The 11,694-nt window shown below is 41.1% G+C and overlaps 1 protein-coding gene across 4 annotated transcripts in view; it reads right to left on the bottom strand.

The window, feature by feature from the left end:
* Positions 1 to 367: 367 nt before the first annotated feature.
* Positions 368 to 11,694, bottom strand: part of EDEM3 (ER degradation enhancing alpha-mannosidase like protein 3) — a 97,937-nt gene continuing 86,610 nt past the window's right edge. For 3 of the 4 annotated variants that reach the window (XM_049700572.1, XM_004275225.3, XM_049700598.1), the window contains one exon: positions 368 to 4,294. In XM_049700572.1, coding sequence (XP_049556529.1) covers positions 3,885 to 4,294 — 410 coding nt within the window. In that variant the 3' untranslated portion in view covers positions 368 to 3,884. The remainder of the gene's footprint in view (positions 4,295 to 11,694) is intronic. The other variant, XM_049700544.1, reaches the window with a different exon arrangement.

Below are 11,694 nucleotides of genomic sequence, written 5' to 3'. Positions count from 1 at the left end.
GTATCTGAAAGTGGCTGCTAAATGAAATGGTCTCACTGGAATTAACAAGAGAGGTCAGTATTACTCTTGATGACAATATTAAAAGGACAAATGATTTTATTAAATATTAGTAAACTCAAAAAATAAACACATTACCAATATTGACACTGAATTACTAACTCCACTCTGAGGGTCCTAGTTGAGTTGTGGAACTGTTCAACATATGTTTGCATGTCTATACTCTAAGTTGTCCCCCAAATTTACTCTCGTAGGGTAAAATGAAAATTAAAGGGAAGACAGTGGTGAAAAAAATTTAAAGATCTCGAAGTATAAAGATATGCAAAGTGATGCTAAAAATTAAAACTAGACCAGGATATTTACATATTTTATTAATCTTTACAATCAAATACACAATTATATACAAGGATTATATACATTTTGCCCAGACTTTTACATCACAGTACATAGTTTCCCTTAGAAATATTGTATACATTTATCACCAAACAATAAAATCCAACAACAGTAGTGTTACAGCACCTGTTAGTACAGACATCTTTTTCATAAATTACATCATAAGAAAATATACGGCTGTAAATTGGGCTTTTAAAAATGTCTTTTATAAAATCTGAACATACAATATTTCATTCACAGAATGTTATTTTTTTCTATGTTCTGACTGAAGCCTTGTGCATAAAACGACCGGTTGGAATATTTATTAAATGCCCCCACCCCCGCCTCTACAATTATAAGCACTATTTGAATTACTGACGCTGAGCTTTCTTTATGATGAATTTGGCATGGGGTTTGGTGAGGGAACAAATGCTGGTTTTACTATTATAAGGGCTGTGAGATGGTAATTTAAATTTAAAAAATCTCGAGAGCATATTAGAGAAGTTAAAATCACAGAGTGCACAATTTTTTATTTTACCCTCTTAACACTGTGAAGAAAAAGGGAAAAGTATAATGTTAAAAAAAAATTGTTCTGAAACAACTGTATTCTTGTTGGAAGCCTATTAAAAGTTAAAAAGAAAAAAGAAAACCTACCCAACAAAATATCCCATCCCAAACATATCTGGTAAATTACAGTTCTTTCACATCTAAAACTTTACGGGAAAAGCACTGCAAATTAGGGTATATCATTTTAATGGACCTTCCTAAGCAGAAAAAACTGTAACTATTTTTAGTAGGTAAACAAGTGAAGTTTTAAAACTTGAAAATACCTGAATTAAATACTTTCTCTAATATCTAACTTTTAACTTTCAGATAAAATCCTTACTTGATTCCGGGTTTGTAAACATTGTATAAATCCTTCTTAGTCAATCAATCTTATGGCTGTGGTGATCACTTCAGCTCTATCTCTATGCAGTCAACAGCTAACTGAGGTAGACCAGATGTTTCTAAAATTCAGGGTTACATAGAATCCCCTGAACCTTTAGGAAGTAAATAAAATGCTATAAAAGATTTAAAAACAAAACATTTTAAAAAATGCCTAATGATGTTGAAATTTTTTAATGAAATAAAAAACTTTGTGGCAGTATGTCAATTAAGAATGGAGAGTCAATGACAATGTTGGAGTTTTGAAGCTGAACACTATACCTTCTTTTCCTAGCTAGGGAAAAATCACATATAATTCCTTCTTGGGTATTAAGTATAATTTGTTAAATTTTTTTCCTTTCTTTTTTTTTAAGGATTCATTTTTCTAAACAAGCCAGCAATTTACTTCTAAACCACAATGAATTGCAACAACTCCCCCTAATGGCCAAAGAAAGGGTAAGTGGCAGTAAGCTGGCTTTTCCTTGTATGCCACAAGTTCTCTGCTGGAAATAAAATTATGTTGCTTTGATAACTTAGAAAATTTAGATTTAGACAACAATGGCTCTGAGATACAAAAAGAAAATCAAATCAATGTATATAAGGCTTCTGTAATCCAAGTCTTAAAGGAACATCTCCTTTTCTCCAAGCCCCAGTCCTATAAATCAAGGCAAGTCAAGTAATTAAGCTTCAGCTATTTTGGCAGCTTTGCAACTAAGATGAACAAAGCACTATGTCTATCCTTCTGTATACTATATGTATTATAGTTCTATCTTCTTACACCAAATTTCACATGCAGAGAGACTAAAAATATCCATTTTGGTGTCAGGTTTAATTAAGGGCCAATAAAGGTCTGGTATACTACTCTTTTTTCCCCCCCCTCAAAGTGAATTCTCTATTAGGTTTATTACTCACTGACCCAATTAAGTTTAGCTGGAATTTTTGAAAGCAGCTATTTATCCCCTTATAAAATAACATGTTTACCTGGGATCTAAGACATACTGTACATGAATATACATAACTACAATACAGCACTGCTGTTCTTTTAACAGCTCCATATACAGTTTAAGTTCATCAGTACCTCAAAAACTATGTTTTAAGAAAAAGGGTTGTTATACAATGTCATGGTACAGAAAAAAGAAATTAAGTCTCAAATATTCCTTTAGAACTGGTTCAGGTAAGTTTAAAAAAATAAATAAAATGAGTAAAGCCATGATTTCAATTACAGGGCTGTCTACAGATATCAACAACAAAGTTTTTAAAACTTAAATGTGGCCAGCACCAGACTGCCACACACACACACACACACACTCACTCACTCACACAAAGGAAAAAAAATTCTCATTAAGCTATATGGCTATACGTTAGTTGCTACTGTGTGTTTTACACAGGTTACTGTAGACTAATTTTCAAGTCCATATCAAAAGGAATATTTGTTTAAACAAAAAGCAAACTTAAAAAAACCATGATTCAACAGAAAATGTGACAGACTCCTTAGGTGCAACTTTAGAAACTAGTTTCAAAGGAGGAAAAATAGTAGTTACTCCAGAATTTTTAGATCACTACCACAGTTTTATCATGGCTCCCTAAGATAGAAAAATGGAACAAAATGTATTCAGCTATTGGCAACATAGGCCTTGTGGCTCAAAATGCATTCTAAACATGGGATGGAGTAAGGCTGATGGCTAGAGGTAATCACCTCCAATGAAATGAACTGGAAAAGATTTATAATTTACCCTACAAAGATATAACTTTAAGTTCCATTTCAGAGTAGTCACAGCTTTCCTTACGGAAGGCCCAATGGCAAGTTCATATTGCAACATTATAGTTTCTCCCTTGCTCCATTTTTCAAAAGTATTAAGTAACCAATTTCCACGATATATGACCTTTTTAACCTGGTCCCAATGATTAGTCTTTATGCAGAGAACTCACTGAGAAAGTACACTGGCTTCACCTTTGGTTTAAATGAAAAGGACACTGTTAAAGAGGGAAAAAAAAAATCAAGTCATCTTGATCATGTTACACAATGAAGCAAGTGAAAATGATGAGCAAAGACTGTTTCCACCATGAATGTATTTGCTTCATAACCACCTAGGTCACTTTTGAGTGTTTCTGTGAAGGCAGCATAACCAGAATGCCCAAAATACTCCTATGTGTTTTCCCCAAAGAGCCTCTAACCCCAGAACCAAGAAAACCGAGAGCTTCCTTCAATTAGAAAGTTGTACAAATTCGTATTCCCCACCTCACAGTTAACTGAATTTGTTTCTTATCTACCGTCTAGAGAGTGCAGAAATCTGGTTCCTAGAAACACCCAATAATCTTTTCCTGGCCTGAGATGCAGCAGGATGGTGCAATGCTGTCACCTGAGGGGGAAACTGTGAGTTTGCATTTTTGATGGGACAGTTATAAACAAGGTCAGTTCTAACACAGCATGTTCCAGATTCCTATGATAACTAACTCTCCCAGTCAGAACGTGGTTGTTCATCACCATACTCAGAGCCTCCCGTGAGAGAGCCTGCTTAGTATCAGGGTATCTATTATCCACAGTTTACCTTTTCTTTTGAAATACCTACCACCAGGTAGACTTTAGTGAGTCAGAGCTCATCCTTCTCCATCATTTCAAATGCTTCTATATCTTCATTCCAGTCTGCTAATATGGAGTCTATAGGTTGGACCTTTTTACCCCAGCTAACATTAGGATTGGAATCCTCCTCAGTTTCTGATTGTTCTTGAAGTTGGTTATCTAAATCTGTACATTCACCATCAAGACTTGTAGTCTCATGGTTTTCCGTGGGATTAGAATTCTGTCCAGAAGGAGAAATGCTTGCAGCATTGTCCGTATCTGCTGGAGACAAAGATTCTGGGTGAGAGTTTAGAGAACTTTCCTCAGGAGACTCCTGACCAACCAAATCAACCTCCTGAGAACCTGATGCAATCTGTTCGGCACTCTGATTCTGAGAATCATTTTCAGAGGATGGTTGTTCTTCATTTTCCATCTCAGGATCTGTAGATGAAAGAAACAAACTTCATGCTACTTTCCCCACAAAACATGTACTATCACAGTCTCAAAACCATACTGGTTTTGATAATAAAAGTTAAAGAAAATCATGTTAATGCAGAATGACTCTAATAACTAATAAGACTGCCTTCAGTGGGTATTAGTAAGTGCCAAGAAATATACTAAACAATAATACTATGAAAATGCATATAAATTTGTATTATGTCTCAGATTCATTAAATATTTAAGTTCAGGAAAGCCTGCACATGAGAACATATTAAATAGAATACATTTTATTTATTTATTTTAATTATTTAAACATCTTTATTGGAGTATAACTGCTTTACGATGTTGTGTTAGTTTCTGCTGTATAACAAAGTGAATCAACTCTATGAATCAACTATATGTATACATATATCCCCATATCCCCTCCCTCTTGCATCTCCCTTCCACCCTCCCTATCCCACCCCTCCAGGTGGTCACAAAGCACTGAGCTGATCTCCCTGTGCTATGCAGCTGCTTCCCACTAGCTATCGATTTTACATTTAGTAGTGTATATATGTCAATGCTACTCTCTCACTTTGTCTCAGCTTACATTTCCCCTCCCCGTGTCCTCAAGTCCATTCTCTACAACTGCGTCTTTATAAATAGAATACATTTTAAACAGCACATGACATTGCTGTATTTTAAGATAATATTCTTTGAAAAATGAATTCCCACTCAGTAAACCATGAAAATGCAGATAATACAAAACGTTGAATGATTCATGGATATCAATGTGATTGATCAAATACAATATTTTCATAAAACCAGATTATTTACAAAACTTCTATTTCATTATTGGAGATCTATGAATTCTAAGATATAATCATCAAATCCACTGGAAAGATGAAAAGCAGTTTAAACTTCTTGTAATGAATATAAAATAAAACCACTAGAGGCATTTTATTTAGGGTTCCTACAAGAAAGTGCTTAAATATTAGCGTCGACACCCACATGCTGCATTCTCAGACTCTGCAGTCAGTTGGTAAAGATCTCCCGAGTGTCCACCGTGTGGCAGACACTGTGTAAGGTGCTAGGGATAAAACGAGGTGAAAACAAACATCTGACCTGCCCTTCTGAATCTTATAGTCCAGCTGGGGAAAACAACGTTTAGGAATAATCACACAATAGAAAACTCTGTGACACATGTCATGGTGTTAGGAAAGAATATGAAGATTTGAGGGCTTCCTTCAGAAAGTGATACTTAACTGTGATATAAAAGATAATCAGAGTTAATTAGTCAAAGAAGAAAGGGAAGATGGACTTATTATAAAACCAGAAAAACTGAAGGAAAATACAGGCATTCAGGGAGGTAGAGGAGGGTGTGTATCCATATACCCTAATTAGGTAGGATTACCTGACTAGGGAAGTTTAAGATAGTTCTTAGGTGGGGTTTGTCAGGGGGAAGGAGGGCAAGGGGGAGGAGTCCCCACACATTCTCTCAGCTGTGGAAAGGGTACATTTTAATTTGACATCAAGGCAAACTATGGTGGGGCCCAAAGAAGAAAAAGCAGTGTCTGGCTGCTTAGGGCTCATTTATGCTAGGCTACCCTAAGTTTGAGGGAGAAGGGAGAAGAACCTTCAACTTTGTTTCTAGATTGCATTAATCTAGCTTAGAAGAATAGGAAAAAGTGTAAGGTTATTTCTTCTAGTAATAAAGACTGATTTTGGCAAAAAATCACTCTAGGGTTACATGTTATATAATATTATTTTGGAAATCTAGTTAATAAAATGGAATAAGAATAGTATAGGCTCCAATCAAGATGGCAGCGGTGAAGAACGTGGAACTCACCTCCTCCCACAAATACATCAAAAATACATCTACAAATGGAACAATTCTCACAGAACACCTACTGAACACTGGCAGAAGACCTCAAACACCTGAAAGGACAAGAAAGAGCTCTACGTAACCAGGTAGGATGAAGCGGGGGAAAAAAAAAGGGGAAGTGGGACAGGACCTATGCCCCTGGGAGGGAGCTGAAAAGAGGAAAGGTTCCTGCACCCTGGGAAGCCCCCTCAGATCAGCTGGGACAGAAAGGCAGCTTCAGAGGCGCAGAGGAGAGTGCAACAATCAGTTTGTGGCAGGCAGGAGAGAGACCCACACAGACTGCTGTACCGCGCTACCCTGCGCGCCCCAGCCTGAGACATGTGCCCGCTGGTACAGGCAGGGGCCGAGTGCTGATACTCAGAGTTTAGAGGACAGACCTAGGGAGAGGACTACTGTTGGATGTTCAGAGAAAGCCTGAAGGGGCTGGAGTGTGGTATGGCTACAGCCGGGGGTGTCTGCAGAAGTCCAGACCTGCCACAGAACTGAAGAGCCATTGTCAAGTGGGGCACAAAGGGAAGGGGGCCATGGCAGCCCCTTTCTCCACATGCCAGCCTCTGCCTCCACAGACTCTGGGACACTGCACACCAGCCACAGCCTCAGGGGCTCCAGACTCAGCAGATTCCTGCAACCCAGCTGCCGCCTCAGGCTCCCACCTGGGCGGGCTCAGGGGTCCCAGCCACCGCCTAGGCTGGCACCTGCACCAACCACCACCTCGGCAGGCCCCAGGAGCAGACACCAGTGAGCTGCCCACGCACAGAAACAGGCCTGAAACCACAGCTGAGCCCCAGGGGCCGCGTGACTTAGGATGCAGGGTTGCAATCTCTCCCTGCAGCCGTGTGAGCCGTGTATTTACACCTTCGCTGCTGGCTTTGTAAATTCAGCATCTGCAGGACATCCGAGTAGACAATAGGTGCTCCCATGCTGGGCTGGGTCTGGCCTTAGCAGCTGTGGGCTTTGCGGGCGCGTGCACATGGGGGCTGGGCTGGGCCTGGGTTTGAGCTGCCTCCATAGCTCCCACAGCAGGTCCAGGTGTGCAACTACTACAGTCCTGGGACCCGGCTTTAGTGGATCTGTGCTGGTGGCCTTGTGAAAACAACACCTGAGGGACACCAGGGCTGATTGCCAGCATTCCCAAGGTTGAGACGGGGCTGAGGGCAGTATACTTTGTGAGCCCACACAATGGGTGACAGGTGACACAACAGAGCACACTCACTGGTGAACAGCTCTGGTAGAGGAATACTCAGTGGCTCCTCTCCCTGTGGGAACGCTCCAATCCCACCTACCTCACACTGCAGCTCAGAAACGGATCTGGGGGCTTCTACTCCAACAGCTAGGGAACAGACCCAGCCCCTGACAGGGAAATAACAACCACAGAGCAAAAGAGGAGGCCCCGATCAATATCCAGTGCAGGCTCTGGTCACCACAACACCAGTCACACCTCCTATGAAGGGGATAACAGCCAGCATATACAGGAAAGAGGCAACAGGCATCCACACTAAAAACAGCCCTCACACCAAAAAATATTAAACCCACACAGGCTATACAAGGGACGCTCCCACATAAAAACAGCTCTCCAAGACCACATAGATAATTGTTTCTCCTAAACTCATAGAGCAAGAGAAGTATAAGTAAAATGAAGAAGCAGAGGAACCACTCCCAATTACTAAGATCAAGAGAATTCCCCTGAAAGAACAAACAATGAAACAGGCCTCTTCAGTCTAATAGACATCGAGTTCAAAAAGGAGATAAGAAGGACTATTGATAGAAATGCAGATTACTATTACTAGAAACTATAAAAAGGAACCAAGAAAAATTAGAGAACTCATTCACTGAGACAAAAGCTGAGCTAAAGGCAATGAATAGCAGAAAAAATGCAGAAGAACAAATAAGTGATCTGGAGGATAGAATAATGGAAATCACCCAGTCAGAACAACAGAAAGCCACATGAAAAGTAAAATGAAAGCAATATAAGAAAGCAATATAAGAATAAATAAAGCATGCCAATGTACACTTAGTAGGGATCCCAGAAGAGAGAGAAAACAGGATTGAAGATGTCTTTGAAGAAATTATGGCTGAAAACTTCCCAAACCTAACAAAGGGAACAGATATCCAGGTACAAGAAGCACAGAGGGTCCCAAACAAGATAAACTCAAACAGACCTACACCAAGACATATAATAAAAATGGCAAAAGTTAAAGAGGATTCTAAAGGCAGCAAGAGAAAAACAGAGTTAATTAGAAGGGAAACCCCCATAAGGCTATATATCAGTTGCTTTCTCTACAGAAACATTGCAGGTCAGAAGGGAGTGGCAAGATACATTCAAAGTCCTAAAAGGGAAAAATGTGAAATGTAGGATACTCTGTCCAGCAAGATTATCAAATTTAAAATCAGAGAGAGAAAGAATTTCCTGGACAAGCAAAAACTAAAGGAATATAGCAATATTAAACCTATCCTAAAGGAAACATTGAAAGGTGTTCTCTAAATAGAAAAAAAGTTAGAATCTTTAGGGAAAAAAATCATAAATGGAAAGTAAATCATTTAAATAAGCCAATACACAGATTTTTAAAAATCACAAAAAAAAATTTTCTGTGAAAGCAATGATAACCACAACGAACAGCAAAAGGATGAAGATGTAAAAGAGGACATCAAAATCATAAAATGTAGGGGAGGAGAGTAAGAAGATGTAGATTTATTTTTTCTAGAATGTATTTGAGCCTACATGACTACCAGTCTAAAGCAAGCAGATATAGGAAGGGGTTAATATACTTGAAAAACAGGGTAACCACAACTCAAAAACATACAATAGATACACAAAAACCAAAACCAGATTTTATGAATCTATCACATACAACAGATTCATAAAACAAAAGAAAATCATCAGACCACAAAAGGAAAAATGCAAAGAAAAAGAAAGGGACAAAGAAGAAATATAAAATCAACAGGAAAACAAGGTTTAAAATGGCAATAGGAGACTTCCGGGAAGATGGCGGAAGAGTAAGACTCGGAGATCACCTTCCTCCCCACAGATACACCAGAAATACATCTACGCGTGGAACAACTCCTACAGAACACCTACTGAACGCTGGCAGAAGACCTCAGACCTCCCAAAAGGCAAGGAATCCCCCACGTACCTGGTTAGGGCAAAAGAAAAAAATAAACAGAGACAAAAGGATAGGGACGGGTCCTGCACCAGTGGGAGGGAGCTGTGAAGGAGGAAAAGTGTCCACACACTAGGAAGCCCCTTCACGGGCGGAGACTGCAGGTGGCCGAGTGGGGGAGCTTCGGATGCGGAGACTGCGGGGGGCGGAGTGCGGGACCTTCGGAGCCGCGGAGGAGAGCACAGCAACAGGGGTGCGGAGGGCAAAGCGGAGAGAGCCAGGAGAGGATTGACGGCGGCGTTAACACAGCCTGAGGAGGAGGACTGTTGGCGGCGTGAACACAGCCTGCAGGGCGTTAGTGCACCGCGGCTAGCCTAGCCGGGAGGGAGTCCGGGGAAAAGTCTGGACCTGCCGAAGACGCAAGAGACTTTTTCTTACCTCTTTGTTTCCTGGTGCACGAGGAGAGGGGATTAAGAATGCTGCTTATGAGAGCTCCAGAGACGGGCGTGAGCCGCGGCTAAAAGTGCGGAGCCCAGAGACAGACATGAGACGCTAAGGCCGCTGCTGCCGCCACCAAGAACCCTGTGTGCGAACACAGGTCACTATCCACACCCCCTTACAGGGAGCCTGTGCAGCCCACCACTGCCAGGGTCCCGGGATCCAGGGACAACTCCCCCGGAGAACGCATGGCGCGCCTCAGGCTAGCAACGTCACGCTGGCCTCTGCCGCCGCGGGCCAGCCCCGCACTCCGTGACCCTCCCTACCCCCGGCCTGAGTGAGCCAGAGCCTCCGAATCAGCGGCTCCTTTAACCCCATCCTGTCTGAGCAAAGAACAGATGCCCTCCGGCAACCTACACGCACAGGCAGGGCCAAATCCAAAGCTGAGCCCCTGGGAGCTGTGAGAACAAAGAAGAGAAAGGGAAATCTCTCCCAGCAGCCTCAGAAGCAGCGGATTAAAGCTCCACAATCAACTTGATGTACCCTGCATCTGTGGAATACATGAATAGACAACGAATCATCCCAAATTAAGGAGCGGTGTGGATGAAAGGCTCTTGGTGCTGCAGCCAGGAGTTAGTGCTGTGCCTCTGAGGTGGGAGAGCCAACTTCAGGACACTGGTCCACAAGAGGCCTCCCAGCTGCACATAATATCAAACGGTGAAAATCTCCCAGAGATCTCCATCTCAATGCCAGCACCCAGCTTCACTCAACGACCAGCAAGCTACAGTGCTGGACATCCTATGCCAAACAACTAGCAAGACAGGAACACAACCCCACCCATTAGCAAAGAGGCTGCCCAAAATCATAATAAGTCTACAGACACCCCAAAACACACCACCAGACATGGACCTGCCCACCAGAAAGACGAGATCCAGCCACATCCACCAGAACACAGGCACTAGTACCCTCCACCAGGAAGCCTACACAACCCACTGAACCAACCTTAGCCACTGGGGACAGACACAAAAAACAACAGGACCTACGAACCTTCAGCCTGCAAAAAGGAGACCCCAAACACAGTAAGATAAGCAAAATGAAAAGACAGAAAAACACACAGCAGATGAAGGAGCAAGATAAAAACCCGCCAGACCTAACAAATGAAGAGGAAATAGGCAGTCTACCTGAAAAAGAATTCAGAATAATGATAGTAAAGATGATCCAAAATCTTGGAAATAGAATAGACAAAATGCAAGAATCAGTTAACAAGGACCTAGAAGAACTAAAGATGAAACAAACAATGATGAACAACACAATAAATGAAATTAAAAATACTCTAGATGGGATCAATAGCAGAATAACTGAGGCAGAAGAACGGATAAGTGACCTGGAAGATAAAATAGTGGAAATAACTACTGCAGAGCAGAAAAAAGAATGAAAAGAACTGAGGACAGTCTCAGAGACCTCTGGGACAACATTAAACGCACTAACATTCGAATTATAGGGGTTCCAGAAGAAGAGGAGAAAAAGATAGGGACTGAGAAAATATTTGAAGAGATTATAGTTGAAAACTTCCCTAATATGGGAAAGGAAATAGTTAATCAAGTCCAGGAAGCGTAGAGAGTCCCATACAGGATAAATCCAAGGAGAAATACGCCAAGACACATATTAATCAAACTGTCAAAAATTAAATACAAAGAAAACATATTAAAAGCAGCAAGGGAAAAACAACAAATAACACACAAGGGAATCCCCATAAGATTAACAGCTGATCTTTCAGCAGAAACTCTGCAAGCCAGAAGGGAGTGGCAGGACATATTGAAAGTGTTGAAGGAGAAAAACCTGCAACCAAGATTACTCTACCCAGCAAGGATCTCATTCAGATTTGATGGAGAAATTAAAACCTTTACAGACAAGCAAAAGCTGAGAGAGTTCAGTACCACCAAACCAGCTCTACAACAACTGCTAAAGGAACTTCTAGGCAAGAATCACAAAAGAAGGAA

The sequence above is a fragment of the Orcinus orca genome, chromosome 1 (genome assembly GCF_937001465.1).
Source record: "Orcinus orca chromosome 1, mOrcOrc1.1, whole genome shotgun sequence".
Lineage (NCBI taxonomy): Eukaryota > Metazoa > Chordata > Mammalia > Artiodactyla > Delphinidae > Orcinus > Orcinus orca.
Note: the sequence above shows the minus strand (reverse complement) of the source record. Positions and strands in the feature narration are given on the sequence as shown.